Source organism: Calidris pugnax, unplaced genomic scaffold (genome assembly GCF_001431845.1).
Source record: "Calidris pugnax isolate Ruff unplaced genomic scaffold, ASM143184v1 scaffold196, whole genome shotgun sequence".
Classification (NCBI taxonomy): Eukaryota; Metazoa; Chordata; class Aves; order Charadriiformes; family Scolopacidae; genus Calidris; species Calidris pugnax.
The window spans coordinates 5,632,679-5,648,083 of NW_015091042.1; the positions used below are offsets into that span (position 1 = coordinate 5,632,679).

The window sequence follows — 15,405 nt, forward strand, 5'->3', positions numbered from 1 at the left end:
GAATCGGCTGCTGCGGAGGGAGAGGATGGTCCTCTTGGCCAGGATGGTCCCAGTGGGGCTCACTCTTCCCTCTGGGGCTGTTTAGTGTTCGTGAGAGGACTTCTTTGGTGCCTCCAGGGAAAGTTAACTCCCTCTGCGGTGGTGTGGAGAGAGCGACTCGCAGGAACCCCACGGTGCTGAACAACAGGCCTTGGCCAGGCCAGCTAATAGCTAGGATTTATTATTTGTTGTATTTTAAATCTCTTAAGCGGCAGCTTGTCCAGAGAGCAGGAAGGAGGGTGTTTTCGTGAGGACTGTCCCCTGGGGTGGGTGTGCAGGATGGGCCAGCAGAGCTGTGGAACAAACCAGGCCAGCAGGAAGGAGAAAAGCCTCCAGCCCTCCTCCTGGGAGAGGGCAGGCCCCTCTGGGCTCTGGGAGGAGGGCAGAGAGAGGCCATCTCCAGCCTGTGGCCACTGGCCAGCTTTGGCAACCAAAGGGCTGGCATGTCCCTGGTGTAGGCAGTGTGTCCAGGCCTAGGGTGCTGGTTTAGGTTGGTGCAAGGTGGGAGTTGTTCCCCCCCCAAAACACACTCCTACCTGCAGTTTCACCGGCAGAAAATGCCAAAATTGGCTGTGCTGTCACCAAAAGCAGTTGGTCATTGCCATTTGTTTCTTCCAGCTTCTGACTTAACATTTTGGTAGCACCCAGGCCTGCTACCATGTCCTGCTCCGTGTCGTGGGGCTGGAGCTTTGGCAGTCAGCAGTGGTGACAAGTGGCAGCAGCCCTGGCCGTGCTGTCAGCTGGAGTTTGTGGAGCCCTGCAGGTCGTGTTGGCAAGGAGAGCCTGGTTTTGGTCTGGAGTTCAGCCTCAGCCCTTGTATCCACTAGGTGGTTAACCAAAGAGAAGCCACATCTTGTGGTGAACGTGATGAAGAGAGTAATTAGGGGAAGCCAGGATGACCCAGCTCCTATCTTTGTCCCCAGGAGGGATTGCAGGCGACGTCCTTAAAGCATGCGCACGCTCTGCCTGAACTACACACAAACTCATGTCATCTTTATTGACACTGGCACTCAATTTAAAGCAACAGTGCACACAGACTTGTAAAAAGCTTGCTGCAAAAGCACAAGCCACATCTTAGATCTAAAAATGTCCCATGCAAGGAATAGCAGAGAATGCCCAGGCCCCAAAGAGCCCCTGTGGTGTGCCCCTGGGGGCAGAGGGACAGCTACACAAGGAGAAAAGGTTCCTCCTTGTCACCCAGGGTTAGTTGAGGAAGCTGAAAGCGGGTGTGCTGGCTCCCAGGTTAGTCCCAGTTAGTGGCAGGTGGAGAAGTCCTCCTCAGCTCTAGTGCCACGTGTCCATCCTGCCATGCCTGGCCGGTGAGGTGGAGGTTGAAGAGCAGGAGGACCTGGTTGTCAGTGGAACTTGTACTTCCTGGCTGGTTTGAGGCTGATGTAGGTTCTCTTCATCTCCTCGCTCTCGGGCTTTTTGATATCTTTGTACCTCTCTCCCTTCGTACTCACCACCTGGTTGTCGATGTAGCGGATCAACTTCTTGGGAGCCTGGAAAAGACATTAACACCAAGTGGATGGACAGCCACGCTGCTTGGGAAAGAGAGGGGACAGGAAGCAGCAGAGCTGTGCTCTGGAGGGTGTGGGTGCAGGAAGACTGAGGTGGGCTGGAATCTTGGCCAAAACTGGGAAGGAAGCTGTCTGATGGTGAAGGAGCAGGAGCTGTGCTAATGAGGAATGGTACAGACAGACCCTGCAGCACCTTAAGCTACTCTTCCCTCTTTGCTGACTGGTGGGGGTCTGCGAATGGTCCTTGCCTTGGGCCTGTCCCTTTGCTTTTTGGACTTGTAGCCTGATTTTTAAACCTTGTCACCAAAGGACATTCAAAGTGCCGGGGAGCTGGGACTGCTCTTCTTACCTCTTTGGGTGGAGCCGGCCGATGTGTCTTCTGCTGGTGAAGGAGCAGGAGCCATGCTAATGAGGAATGGTACGAACTGAGAGACCCTGCAGCACCTTAAGCTGCTCTTCCCTCTTTGCTGACTGACTGGTGGGGGTCTGCGAATGGTCCTTGCCTTTGGCCTGTCCCTTTGCTTTTTGGACTTGTAGCCTGATTTTTAAACCTTGTGGCCAAAGGACATTCAAAGTGCCGGGGAGCTGGGACTGCTCTTCTTACCTCTTTGGGTGGAGCCGGCCGATGTGTCTTCTGATCGTCTGCGCTATCCACCATCATGTATCTGGAACACAAGAAGCATTTAGTCAACACCGTAGCCCGGGGCTATTCACAGCCTATGTCTTCTCCCCTGGTTGGCTTGTGGTCCTGCAACACGTCCTACTTGCCTAGATTGCAGCTAGGAGCACTTAACATTCCCCTACGGATCAAACGGGCAAGAAGAGCGTCATCCTTGTGGTGAGATCCAGCAGGATTCTCCTGGAGGAGCACCCCTGGCTGTATGTGAAGGGTATTGAGATCTTGGGCTGTGGAGACTGTGGAAAGCCCCTGCAGAACCGAGAGAGGTGCCGAGGTCTGGTGTGCTCTGCCACGGGGACAGCTCTGCTCCTTCTCAGCCCGAGCGATGGCAGCCAAAGGAGACAAGAGGTGAGATGAGAGGACCAAGCTGGCTGCTTCTACCCTGAGGAGATGGTGTTCTTTTCATGCTCTGCCTACTACTTGACTACGAAACAGGTATGTGCTGGAAGCAACTTCCTAAAAGCATCACCTCATTCCCTGTGTGACTGAAACGTCAGGGCCCAAGCACTTGCTTGCTCTACTGCTGAGTTAACTACTCTTGAGACTTTGGTGCTGATTTAGCAGGGGGACAGCACAGCTGACCATGACTTCTCCCTCAGTAGCTAATATAGTCGTTCCTGTGTATCTTCAGCTCTGGTGATCTGCTCTCCGTACCTGTGCTTGAGTGATGTTTAAAGTACAGGATGTTGCCAAAATGTCATTAAAGTAAAATTCCCAGAAACGTAGCTGGCAGCTGGTGCTGTTTTTGTTTTGTTTTGTTTTGTTTTGTTCTCTTGCATGTTATTCTGAAACAAGCCTGCACAGGAGATGGGCAAGGACAGGGATTGCTAATTCTGCCTGGATGCTGTTCTGCCTTATCTTCTCAAGCCCACTGGCTGTTTGTTCTGTCACTGGGGAGGATGTAAAGTGGTGGGAAAGATGTGGATGGATAGACACGGGGAAGCTGCACTATCTTCCCAAACCCACCGGCTGTTTATTGTGTCACTGGGGAGGATGTAAAGTGGTGGGAAAGATGTGGATGGATAGACACGGGGAAGCTGCACGCCCGCAGGAGGATGCTCCTGAAAGCTGAGATCTTAAAGTGGATCGATGAAACCACACTGTGTGTTCTATTGAGAATTAAATGCTTTTGGAAATGAATATGAGGTAAACCAATCTAAAGCCATTTTCATTCTCAAGAAGTCCATAGGGGGACTTCAGAGAGGTTTCTTTAAATGCATTGAATTCACACCTTCAGCAACTGAGATTTAATCTTCCCACCGCTGCTGTACAAGCAGTCTCTTAAAGATATCTTTAGCCTTGTTTGGACTGTCTCCAAGGATGGAGGTATGAATGAACTGCTGTAGTTCTCCATGTCACCTGAGCTGCAGCACGACGTCTGTGCCTTGAACCTTTAACTGGGACTTGCACTGTATCTGCAGGAGGCTGAAACCTCACACACAGCCAGTGCTGTCACCCAGCTGGGGCAGGTAACCTGTTTCCGTGCCAGAGCTCTAGAAGAAACCCAAACTTGTGTTTTTTTTCCCACCTGGTGATTGTATTTGTGCTTAGACGTGTTCAGTGATACCCAAATCAGCTTCATGACATCCCTTCTAAGTGTTGTACACCCCAAGTTCTTTTCAGACCACATTGTCATTCTTGACCTTCCCCAAACTGCCCCCTCCTCCTTTGCTGGGAGGAGAATAAAGGGTTCTTTGCTGCTGGGTACTTACTTCTCTAGGATAACCTGCTTTAGTTCCTCGTGGTTGGGCGCTCTGCGGGGCCGGGCCAGTTCCTGGGAGGAGACAAGGTGGGGATGTGAGTAGCACAACACGTGGGGTGTACAGCTCCCCCCCAATAGCTCAGGTGCAGCACCCCAGCCCCCCTGGGAAAGGGGTGTGTATGAGCTACAGCTCCACTGTGGGACATTCCTGCGGTCAAAGGGGACAGTTGGGACACCCGTGTGTCTGTCCCTGAGCTCTGCCCTGCTCCTTGGCCTAGTCAAAGGGGACAGCTGGGACACCCGTGTGTGTCCCTGAGCTCTGCCCTGCTCCTTGGCCTGCTGCCACCCAGCTCAGAGTACAGTACCTTCACACTCGCACCTGCTGGGCCAATTTCCACCTTCTCCTCCACAATTAACTGCACGGCCTCCTCCAAGTTCCCCAAGGCCATGGCGAGTGCCTTCTCTGCCTGGCTCACGGTACAAGCCGGGAACATCTCCAGGAGCAGCTCCACCCCATCTTTCAAGTCATTGCCTTCCTAGTTGGAGCAAGAGACAGAGGTAAGTTGCAGATACTCTCAGGAGAGGGCTATTTAAAAGGGCGTCTCTGGTTTTGTGTTGTCAGGAAATTCAGCTTGCCCTTGGCTGAAGGTTCTCTCTCCTTACAAGCGTGACTAAATCCCATTCCTGAAGCTAACAGGGGATTGTATCTTTGCAAGGCCAAAGCGTTGCTCTTCCTAATCTCCTCCCCCTGTATTTCAACCTTCTTTAAAGTAGGGCTGCTGTGAGCTGGCTCATCTGTGTGGCCACGCTACGTGTCTCCTTAGGAGTGAGTTTTTTGGCTGCTGCAGCACAAATGCTTGAACTCCCGCTCCCCTTGTGAAGTTCTGTGTGCTTTGATCAGAAAGGGAAGGGACTGTTCAACACAGTGACCTGTGGCAGCATCAGAAGGCGGCGCAGCAGCAGCATTTGGACACAGGATAATTGTGCCGCGGAGCAGGAAGAGATCAGTGCTGGAGAAAGAGCGAGCAGAGGGGGAGGGAAGGAGGTGGGGGACATCTGTCAGGTGCTGCAGGACCAGGACCGTTGGGCCAATGACTCAGGGCTGTACATAGCCCAAGGAGTGCACAGCACAGAAGGTCACCGAGGGAGGGACTGGCGTCTTCGGGACCAACACCCAGACGCGACTGCTTGCTGTGCAGATACAGCATGATAGCTGGGGAGAGAAAATGGTGATCCAGCTCAAATCATGGAGTAAGGCTGGGGAGGAACATGGTGAAGCAGGGTGGAAGCTGGCTAGTGCTGCAGGGGCATCCCCGTGGTGCTGCTGTGGGATCTCTGAGGGCATCGGGACAGGCTCCCTCAACCATCGCTCTGTCTCATCCTTTCCAGCCACTGGAAAGGATGAGACAGAGCGATGGTTCATACTCTTCTGTCAGCATGTAATTTTCTTTTTCCACTTACTGACACAGTCTCTCTCAGGCCATACAATGGAGGAGATCACAGACACCAGTGATGCTGTGTCACACCCTATGCTGGGGTTCCTTCCAGAGCCAGGAAATACCCTGGGGTGGTGCTGGGTGACTGTCCCCAGTGCTCCTGCTCCTCTGTGTGGTGCTCATACCTGGGCCCCAGCTCCGTCTGCTGGAGTAAACAGCCTTTCCCCGTTGCATGCTCCAGCTCCAGGCTCCTGGCCCTTGGTCAGATCTTCAGAGGGTGCTTCACTCCTGCTTTCCACAGCCTTTTGGCCAGGTTTTTCTTAAAGACATAGTGATATCTCCTGAGGAACAGTCCCACTGAGGCTAGAGCTCTGTGCTTTCTGTTGGCATTGGATTGCTAGTGCATCATGTGCCAAAGCAAAATCCCTTCTTAAGTGACAAGACTGGGAAGCACTACTGTTCCTCCTGCCCTTGGTGGGCAGAGCTGCAGCTCTGCTCACACTGACCTGCAGGAAGGCAGCACAAAAGCACACTGCACTGCCCAAGTGCTGCATTTCCAGTCTTTACCAGACATGGGCTGCTTGCAAATTCAATTCTACCTGTCAATTCTTGGCTCTCAAGTGCTTTGGCTGTAGATACTTACAGTATTTGTGTTACATTTCTAAGAATTCCCTAGTGTTTGCTCTAACTTTGAACTAAGGTATGGGTTTGATTTTTAAATTTGGGAATGCACTCTGGTAGTCCATATGTGAGCCAGCAGATCCTATCATCAGGTTACTCTTTACAGGCTTTTTCTCTGTCAATTTAAGAAGAATCATTTCACCTCTGTTCCCTCCTCTCTAAAATGGGAACAGTGCTGTCTTTCCACACTCTTGGCTATATCAGGATCCTGAAAGGGCAGGATGCAGGGGACTAGAGCAGATTTTGTTAAGTTCAAGAAAGCAGCAAGTAAAAGACAAGACTGTTCTACTCCATGTGGCCTTCTGGCAAGACAGCAGTGGTGTTACTAGAGAAGCAAAATCTAGACTGGTGTGTCCTGAAAGGTTTAATATCCAGACACACCTTTGGGGCTGATTAACAGAGCAAACCAGCTGATGTGTGAGTGCTGAGGTTAGAGAGGGCCACTGGGATAGTACAGTCTTCTGCAGTCCTGCATAGCACAGGCCAGAGCACGTCATTGCTGATCTTGCATCCATGCCAGGGTTCGTGGGTGACATGGGAAGTGAGCTTGGAGAATGCTTAAAGTCTAGAAGTGACACAGATAATCAGCTCAACTCTATTTGATGATACACACGGGGTGCCCAGTGGTAGTGTCGCTGAGGCAGAGGCAGGCAGAAATCCCCACTTTCAGAATTAAGCTACAGTAGAATTCCAACAAGCAGCCCCGTATCTGCTATTTCTTCCTTTATTACTATGGATCTGATCTCAGCAGAGGTGTCTGGAGATCTGATCAACTGTTTTGGACAGTATTCCATATGACTCAAACCTCCCCTATGTTGATATCAGAAACCTGACTGAATACTAGAAAAAAAAACAAACATCAGTCAATTCAGGCTACCTTACGAGATCCTAACTGTGGCAAACAATATTCCATATGACTCAAACCTCCCCTGTGTTGGTATCAGAAACCTACCTTACGAGATCCTAACTGTGGCAAACAAGACTCTATTCTATCCTGTGACTTTGCTCAACTCCAAACACTAAGACTGAAAACACTCAAAGAATATACCTTCTTGTGCTGAAATTGTGTGTAACTCACCTTTGTTGCGAGCTTCACCGAGTTGAGTGTTTGGAGTTGAAAGACTCCAAACTAAGACTGAAAATACGTAAAGAATATACCTTCTTGTGCTGAAATTGTGGACTGAAAACACTCAAAGAATATACCTTCTTGTGCTGAAATTGTGTGTAACTCACCTTTGTTGCGAGCTTCACCGAGCCTTTCTGAGAGGGAGAACATCATTTCACAAACATCCTCACTGCAAGAGACAGAAGCTGTATCATTAGTGTGAGGAATAAAAGCAGTAGCCTATCCTACTTGGTTACCTTTTCATAGAAAGACAAGGCTTGATGCCCAATAACATAAACTGGTATTTCAAATGGCCAAGGACCTACTTGCAAACTATACTGGGATCACCAGCTGTGTATTCAGGCAAAGACTTTATCATAATGGTGCAGGTTTGGTACTAAGACATGGGTCCAGGCTGCCAGAATATGGCATGCATATATATATGCTGCATATATAAAGCTGCAACATTCACATACCTGTGGATTTCTGCAAAACCAGGGATATATGCCTCCATCATTTCCACAAAGGTGTCCATGTCAAAAGTCTCCTCGGAAGATTCTGGTGAGCCCAGCTCTTCCAGGACACCCGTGATATAAGAGAAGAAAACATCATCCATCCCACTGAAGACAGAGAGAACACAGGACATGGCAGCAGGGTCAACAGGCCTGTTTTTTCTCTCTCTTTCTCTCCATTCCCTCTAACCTTGTGTCTAATGTAGCAGCAGAAGGACCTATGTGGAATGTATCTTATGGGCAGATGCCACCAGTAAATCCAGTAGTCAAGTAGTCAAGTCAGTAGTCAAGTGGGAAGCATTTACAGATAAAATGTGCCCAGAGGCTGTGCTCCTGTAGGTGCTTCAGCTGAGCTATCCAACATATTCCAAGTGTCCAAACTCTGACTTTTCTATGCCGACTGGTGTTTTCAGGGGTGGTCAGCATATTCTGTCAAGTTGCAATTTCTATGGGATGCAGAGTTCTCTGCTTGCAGCTCTCCACACAGGTCAATGCTGCCACCAGCTGCCGTGCTCCAGCCTCAAGGTGGCTGTATCTGCATGCAGGCAGAGTTCAAAATAGGGAGAGCCCTGACAAAGCAATATGCTGCTCAGAAAGCCCTTTGGGAGCACTGTGGAACAAAGGGAATCCCATATTCTAATGTGTATTACTGGACAGGAAATTAATCATCCTGGTCATCAAAGAAATGACATTGCTAGATTACAATGCTAAACGACAGTTGTTCAAGCTGCCTCATCAGAGCCTGTGCAAATTACCTGCATCCTGGATCTGACTTAAGAAAAAGCAACACAAAGTACAGGAAAGCTACAGAGTTCGATATGATGTGCAGAGGAATAATTAATGCAGAGTTCAAGCTATTGGATCTTCCTATCTCAACATACCTGAGGTCTGCTGCAGGGATGTGGGACTGGATGAAGCGTGTCAGTGTGTCTCGAATGATTCTTTCAAGCTCCATGTCTTTCTAAACCTTTCTCTCTAAAAAAAAAAAAAAAAAAGGGAAGAAAAAGAAAACTCCCAGTAATTTCAAAGGCGAGAAGTAGATAAAAATATCAAGAAGATTAAAAGGTAGGCAGGGTAAAGGCAAGTGTGCTCTTCCCATCAGAACAATTCACAAACTCCTCCAAAATGTCTTGTCATCCCTGGGTAAAAGTGGGCAAAGTTATCCACAAAAAGCAGCAGTATGAGGATCCACTGGAAATACCAGCCCAAAGCAGCCCAGTATCTTGGGCCTCTCCTGCTCCTGTTGATGCTGACAGCGTGCAGCTGTACTGTACATTTAAAATGTCTCCTCCAGGAAGCAAAGCTGGAAATGCAGATGTGTCCAGCTGTAGGACCTCAGAGACACCTCCTGAGCTGGAACACTGTGCTGTCCAGTGAGGAAGCAGTGGGTTTGCAGGCTCAGTGCAGAAAGGGGTGGACCTTCCAGCTAAGAGCAATCACAGTTGAGGCTTGGACTCAGGAACGAGTGGGAGGAAGGGTAATGCCTCCTAAAGAAAGGACAACCTAAAGCATATTTTACAGGGAAATACCAAGCAGGGCACAGACAACCAGTCTGCCAGCCAAAATATCAAAGGTCTGCAGGTCAGGCATGGACGGCCAGTGGAATCCTGCCCAAACAGGAGCCCGTTGTTGTGCTGGGTAAATGAGCCATTCTGCAGTTGATGCAGCTGCAACAAGGGCTGCTTGATAACCCAAAACTCAGGGGAGTTCTAAGAATCACAGAGCTCCTACAGAAGCAATAGCAGAGCGGGGCTGCCCACAGCCCTCCTTCAGCTATCAGTACTGGGCCTGGAGTGAACTGGGTGGAGAGAAGTCATTCCTTAACCATTCCTTCTCCCTGGGGTCGTGGAGAAACTCCTGGTGCAAGCACAGAGTTCTCCCAAGGAAGGAAACCAGCCCTGCATATAGAGAAATTGATGTGGTCATCGGCCAGAGAGCTTCCAAAGGTCACCATGCTCCCACCACTACAGCTCCTTCATTCCAGCCACGCCAGGACCTGACCAGGTCTGTTGGACACTTGTGGAGCAGTTGTGTGGGTTCCTGAGACACAATTTCCATGTTCCCATGGGAATCAAAAAGGCTTGGCATCTCCCCAGATGAGGCTTCCAGAGCGAGCTGCATTTCACAGCATTACACAAAAACACCAACCCAGACTTTTTCAGGTAGGAGCTTTTCACATAAACACCCAAAGAGAGCTCCGGAGCTGCTTTTATTTTTCCACCTCACCAGGATCCTTTGCTTGTGCTTTTCTCACTTTTGCAGATGTCATGGCCTGCACATGTGGAAGGTGGATGTAACAACAACCATGTGTAAAAACACCTTCCCGCTGCCCATTTGTTGTTTCTGTGCATTTTTTTGTATTCTCCAGTGGTGTGACAGAACCAGGTTTATCTTTGTCATCTTTGTAACACACACAGCAAAAAAAAGGTGAGCTTTGTTCTATTCTTCTCAGACATCAAAAAGCCAATGACAAGATTCTGAATCTCACTGTTGGCAAGAATACTGTCCTAAGCAGCACATTTTCCCCCCATTTTAAGCTGAATCTGCAAATGCTGGCAACCACCAAGCTCCCTGAACTTGCAGGTACAAGAGAAGTAATTTTCTTTTTTACAGAAATCAAGGATGGAAAATCAACACAGAGCAGTCAAGATGTTCTTACTATGGTCACTATGATCAAGAAGAATGCTTATTTCCTTTCTCCTCAGTCTTCATGACATCCTGGGAACTGGATGTCTAAAAGATTTTGTCCATTTCTATGAAAGAGGCCAATATTCTATAAGAGATAACTGTATAGTAACCAATAACATTTCCTGACAACCCAATTACCTGAACAACAGAGCACAATTCACCATGTCAAAGGCACTTTTGTGAGGTCCATAAATTAGCTGCTGGTAATTTATTCTGATCAATAGTACAGGCAAAGTCACTCATCTCCTTAATCAAAGGCACTTGCAGGCAAGTGTCACACCAGGACAAGAGAAACATAGAAGATAATTCAGCAACAGGAGTATCATAGCTACAGCCAGCCACTAACTGGGCTTGAGTCCATTCCCCAACCTCTGAAAACTACAAGAAATGCTGGTGTGAAGTGTTTGAAAATATTTAGGTATTTTTCCGTGGAGTTACCATGCTCTATCTGAAGAAAAGCTATTTCCTTGGGCCTGTGAGAGGAAAGAAGGCAACAAGCTTTACCCACTGGGTATAAATGGTTAAATGGTATAAATCTCTGGCATCTCAGACAAGTCCATCCACCAGCTCACTCAGATTTAAGGTTTATATACAGAGTAGACAAGCTGCCACCTTCAGCCTGCCTTTGAAGAAAGGAAACCCTTTAAATGACAACAGTGTAGTCACGCTGAAGGATGGAAAGCAGCTGGGTGATCAAGTGTTTCTTAAACGGTCAGGCATCACCATTTCACCTGAAGAACTCATCTTTGCTCCTATAAAACGAGGGGCAGCAAGAGAGACAAATGCACTTGCACTTGATCATTTATTGCCACAGAGGAGAGATTTTGTTTCCCACTAAAGAGGCTGTCCTTACAAAAGACCTGGGGGATTTGTAGCCTACAATGGTCTTGGCTGAATGAGGCTTGTGGAAGACAAGTCCTGAAGGTCCTCCAGCCTTTCCAATTCAGGGGGTATTTTCTTGAAATAAGGGGAGCTGATAAAAAACCTTTGTACAAACATCTTAAAATAGATTCTTCAAGGAACAAACCTATGTCCCTGCACATTCTTCCCCACACAGCCAAGTTTAGAATAACTCAGGACACCAAACCACCTGATGTACTCTGCCTTCAAACACAACATTTTTCCAGTGGTCACCTGCAATACTTAAGGGGCAGATTTACTACAAAGTCTTATCCTACGTGCCCAGTTTTGTGGAGAAGTGATTTATAACGCACAGAATGATCTAAAACCCAAAGGCAGGAGAAATCACTCTCCTGAGAGCTCAATTTTACTGAAAAGGTGTTGCCATCACTTTGAACTTCCAACCATAATTGCAGTGTGGATTTTAAGATCACTTCAGTAGTTGTCAGCTGATTCAAACATATCGATGAAAGTCCTTCTGTATTTCTTGTCATTATAATGTGGGCTCTGCTTAACATGTTGCACAAAATCTATTTTTTAAAACATATGGTCAAGGAATGGTATTCCTATTGCTCTGCCCTCAGCTACAGCCTCGCAGTTTTGCACTGTCAGAACAAGAGACCTTCAACCCTTGAAAATCCCTGTCACTTTTCAGACAGTTTTTAAACACTGGGGTTTATTATTAAAGAGTGAGCGGTGGAGCACTGTATTAGGTTTTTTTTTTTTTTTTTTTTTTAAATAAAACAGCTGCAGAAACAACACCCCTCTAAAAGTACCATTATCCTTGTGGTGTCTGAAATATCTACTTGTACTATATTCCAAAAAAGTTGGCTTCTTTTTGTACAATTCATATGAATCCGCTTTCCATAAAAAAAAAAAAAAGAAAAAAGGGTGAAAATCTGAAATGTTTGCATACAGCTAGATCATTTCCAAAGGCTCTTTCAACTCAAAATTTCAGTAATCATTCTCAAACGGTCAATGTGATGAGATGGGAATGATTGATTGTGCCTCGGACTTTATATTAACAAGACAGACTTGAGGAGAGCAATTTAGGAAAATGCTTCTGAGCTGAGAGGAACTGCCATTTGGATGTACATCAACTTTTATGAGATCATAAATTTGCGTACCAATGAGCTGAGGTTTCTGCAAGTGGAAGGAGATGGGTGTTGTAATGCCTTAGACGTTTCTCAGAACAGGTTTGAGAAAGTTTAGGTAAAACTGATCTGGCAGAGGGACTGACTAAACCACCCTGAGAATGTTCCTTCAGCTCAAGTTTCGGTAATTATTCTTAAGTAATGGGACAGGGATGGTTCACTGTGCTCCCTCTGAAAATTTGGTATGAGAAAGCACAGAGCACATCTCACACAGCTTTGTGTGTGCGTGTGCTTGAGGATGAGGAGCTCTCAGCATAACCTGTGACATACAGCCTCGGAGGAAACCTCTCAAAAGCCACAACCTGCGGGACAGAGAGCGAGCTGTGACTGTATTCCACTGAACTACTTTACCTCCTGAAACTTTGCTGGCTTAACAGAAAGCTTTCCAGGCTGAGTAACGCCTTACAGACGTCATTTCAGTGCTCTCATTTTTTGTTTTCCTTGCTAAAGAAGTCCCTGAAAGGACTTTCACGGTGTGGTTGCTATGGGAAAGCGAGCTGAGGTCATTGTGCACGTTAACACAATTAACTGCTTAACACTCAAACATTAAAAAAAAGGGTCTGGGCAATAACTTAGTCCCATTAAATTAGAGTAATAGAAGACAGTAATGGCCAGACTCTTCCCTCCCTCCCAGATCTACACTGAAGGGCTGCACTTGGGTGGTGCTCTGCTGGCACGCGGCCCTTACCTGAGCAGGGGTATTGTCTGTGCATGGACCTTAGCCCACGGCCAGTGTTCACCAGTCACTTCAGCACCTGCAGAGGAGTCGAGGGTCCATCCTATGGTTGCTCAGCCCAAGCCATGAACGAGTGAGTCCTTCATGGGAAAGGAAAACTGAATTAGCTGGAGCACAAGAGAAACGTTCCCTGTATATCAGTGTCCCTATGCTTGATGTCACCTGTGACTGTTTCCCCCAATGCAAAGGGTGCATCTTTATCCTTTGGAATAAAATGTACCATGGGGAAGGCTAACTGGGATGAGAGAAGAGTGTACTTGTCAGCCTCCAACTCACTGCCATGTTGGGATGTTTTTCAACGTTTACAGTTTCTGGAGCAGTGCCTGGGACTGATCTCTGAACATCACAGGTGTATTCCAGAGGCACTGGTGGCCTCACTGCCACTGTAAGGTAGAGCTTGTTTCTGGTAGCTTTGATGAGACAGACCAGAAAGTGAGGATTGGGTTTCCCTGCTGCTGTTTTGGTGTCCTTGTGGCATGTCCATGGCCAGCTCTTCGCCAAGACCCACATCGGGTGAGCTGCTGGTATTGATCCTGAGCTGTAACGTTAGAATTATAGGATGGTTTGGGTTGGAAGGGGAGACAGACCAGAAAGTGAGGATTGGGTTTCCCTGCTGCTGTTTTGCTGTCCTTGTGGCATGTCCATGGCCAGCTCTTCACCAAGCCCCACGTTGGGTGAGCAGCTGGTATTGATCCTGAGCTGTAACATTAGAATCATAGAATGGTTTGGGTTGGAAGGGACCTTAAAGATCATCCAGTCCCAACCCCCTGCCCTGGGCAGGGACACCTCCCACCAGACCAGGTTGCTCCAAGCCCCATCCAGCCTGGCCTTGAACCCCTCCAGGGATGGGGCAGCCACAGCTTCTCTGGGCAACCTCTTCCAGTGTCTCACCACCCTCACAGTGAAAAATCTTTCTAAAATCTACCCTCTTCCAGTCTGAAGCCACTACCACTCGTCCTATCACTACATGCCCTTGTAAAAAGTCCCTCCCCATCTCTCCTGGAGCCCCTTTAGGGACTGGAAGGGGCTCTAAGGTCTCCCCGGAGCCTTCTCTTCTCCAGGCTGAACACCCCCAACTCTCTCAGCCTGTCCTCACCGCAGAGGGGCTCCAGCCCTCCCAGCATCTTCACGGCCTCCTCCAGACCCACTCCATGTCCTCCTTATGTTGGAGGCCCCAGAGCTGGACACAGGGCTCCTGGCGGGGTCTCCCCAGAGCAGAGCAGAGTCACCTCCCTGGAGGTGATGCCCAAGGATGGGCTGAGCGACTCCAGGCTGTTATTTATTCCCGCCGTCCCCGTTCCCCCTCGCTAACGGGCAACAATTACCTCAGGGGGTGATGACAGAATACAGCAACGGGGTGCCCGAAGCAAACTCTACCAGCAGACCGAGCCCCCCCTAACCCCCCTCAACGCCATGCCCCCTCTGTTCCCCCCTTCCCCGACACGGCAGACACCCCGTCCCCCTCCCCGCACCTGCCGGGCACCGGGACTGAGCCAAACGCCCGGGTTCCTCCGGCTCCCGCGCTCCCCGAGCCGCGGCGGCCACAGCGTGGGGTGAGGGGGGGGATGCAGGCTGGCTCCTCACAAGAGGCCGCCGCCACCGCCGCTCCCCGGGTCCCGGCCCCGCCGCCCCGGGGAGGGGGGAACCGTCCCTCCGCTCCCCCGGCGGGGGTCACCTGATGGCCCGCGCGCCGCCGCGGCCTCGCTCCCTCCCGGCGCGGCTGAGGCTCAGTCACGGAGGCGGGCGCGCGAGGGCAGAGCGGCTTCCCCCCGCCGCCATCTTGGTTGTGGGCAGGAGGCGCCCGGCGGCTTCTCCTCGGCGCCGCGCCCGGCCTCCAGCCCCCCCCCCCCGGAGCCGCGGAGGACGCAGGCGTCGGTGTGCCCCTGCCGGTGTCCGGGCCGGGGTCCCGAGGCGAGCGGGAAAGGCGGGCAGCGCCGGGTGGGAACGGCAGAGAGGAAAGGAAAGCGAGCACGGGAGTGGCGGCCGCCCAGGCGGCGGAAAAACGCCTTTGTGAGACCCGGGGAGGCGGCCGCGCTCTTTGGGGCCACCCTGATAACGGCCGAGGGACGTTCCCCTCCCTGCCAAGCGCGGGAGGTGCTCTCCCGGACGGAAAACGGCACGTTTTCAAGTGTTTGGGCACTGTCGCTCTGTTCCTCGGAGCGCCGCTCCTTAGCTGAAGCTTTTGTGGGGTGGAAGCGCCATTTGAGGAGTGTTCCCCAAGCCGCTTCAAGTTGGGAGCCGCACGTGGAGTCT

The 15,405-nt window shown here is 49.8% G+C and overlaps 1 protein-coding gene across 2 annotated transcripts; it reads right to left on the reverse strand.

The window, feature by feature from the left end:
* Positions 1-1,006: 1,006 nt before the first annotated feature.
* CUEDC2 (CUE domain containing 2) lies at positions 1,007-15,124 on the reverse strand. 2 transcript variants are annotated; one of them, XM_014956336.1, is made up of 10 exons: positions 14,625-15,124; positions 13,105-13,232; positions 8,556-8,649; positions 7,639-7,782; positions 7,291-7,352; positions 5,562-5,695; positions 4,306-4,476; positions 3,951-4,012; positions 2,164-2,224; positions 1,007-1,541 (listed from the first exon to the last, which is right to left on the reverse strand). In XM_014956336.1, exons 3-10 carry the CDS (start codon positions 8,627-8,629, stop codon positions 1,395-1,397), a joined length of 855 nt encoding a protein of 284 aa, XP_014811822.1. In that variant the 5' UTR covers positions 8,630-8,649; positions 13,105-13,232; positions 14,625-15,124; the 3' UTR covers positions 1,007-1,394. The 2 variants fall into 2 exon arrangements, with proteins under 2 accessions (XP_014811822.1, XP_014811821.1); XM_014956335.1 differs by having other exon boundaries at positions 1,012-1,541; positions 14,828-15,124.
* Positions 15,125-15,405: the final 281 nt, after the last annotated feature.

Coding starts and splice junctions, on each gene's coding strand:
- CUEDC2 (XM_014956336.1), bottom strand. CDS start 8,629: ATGGAGCTTGAAAGAATCATTCGAGACACACTGACACGCTTCATCCAG. Junction 7,783..8,555: donor ATCCCTGCAGCAGACCTCAG/GTATGTTGAGAT, acceptor CTCTGTCTTCAG/TGGGATGGATGATGTTTTCT. Junction 7,353..7,638: donor GGTTTTGCAGAAATCCACAG/GTATGTGAATGT, acceptor TGTCTCTTGCAG/TGAGGATGTTTGTGAAATGA.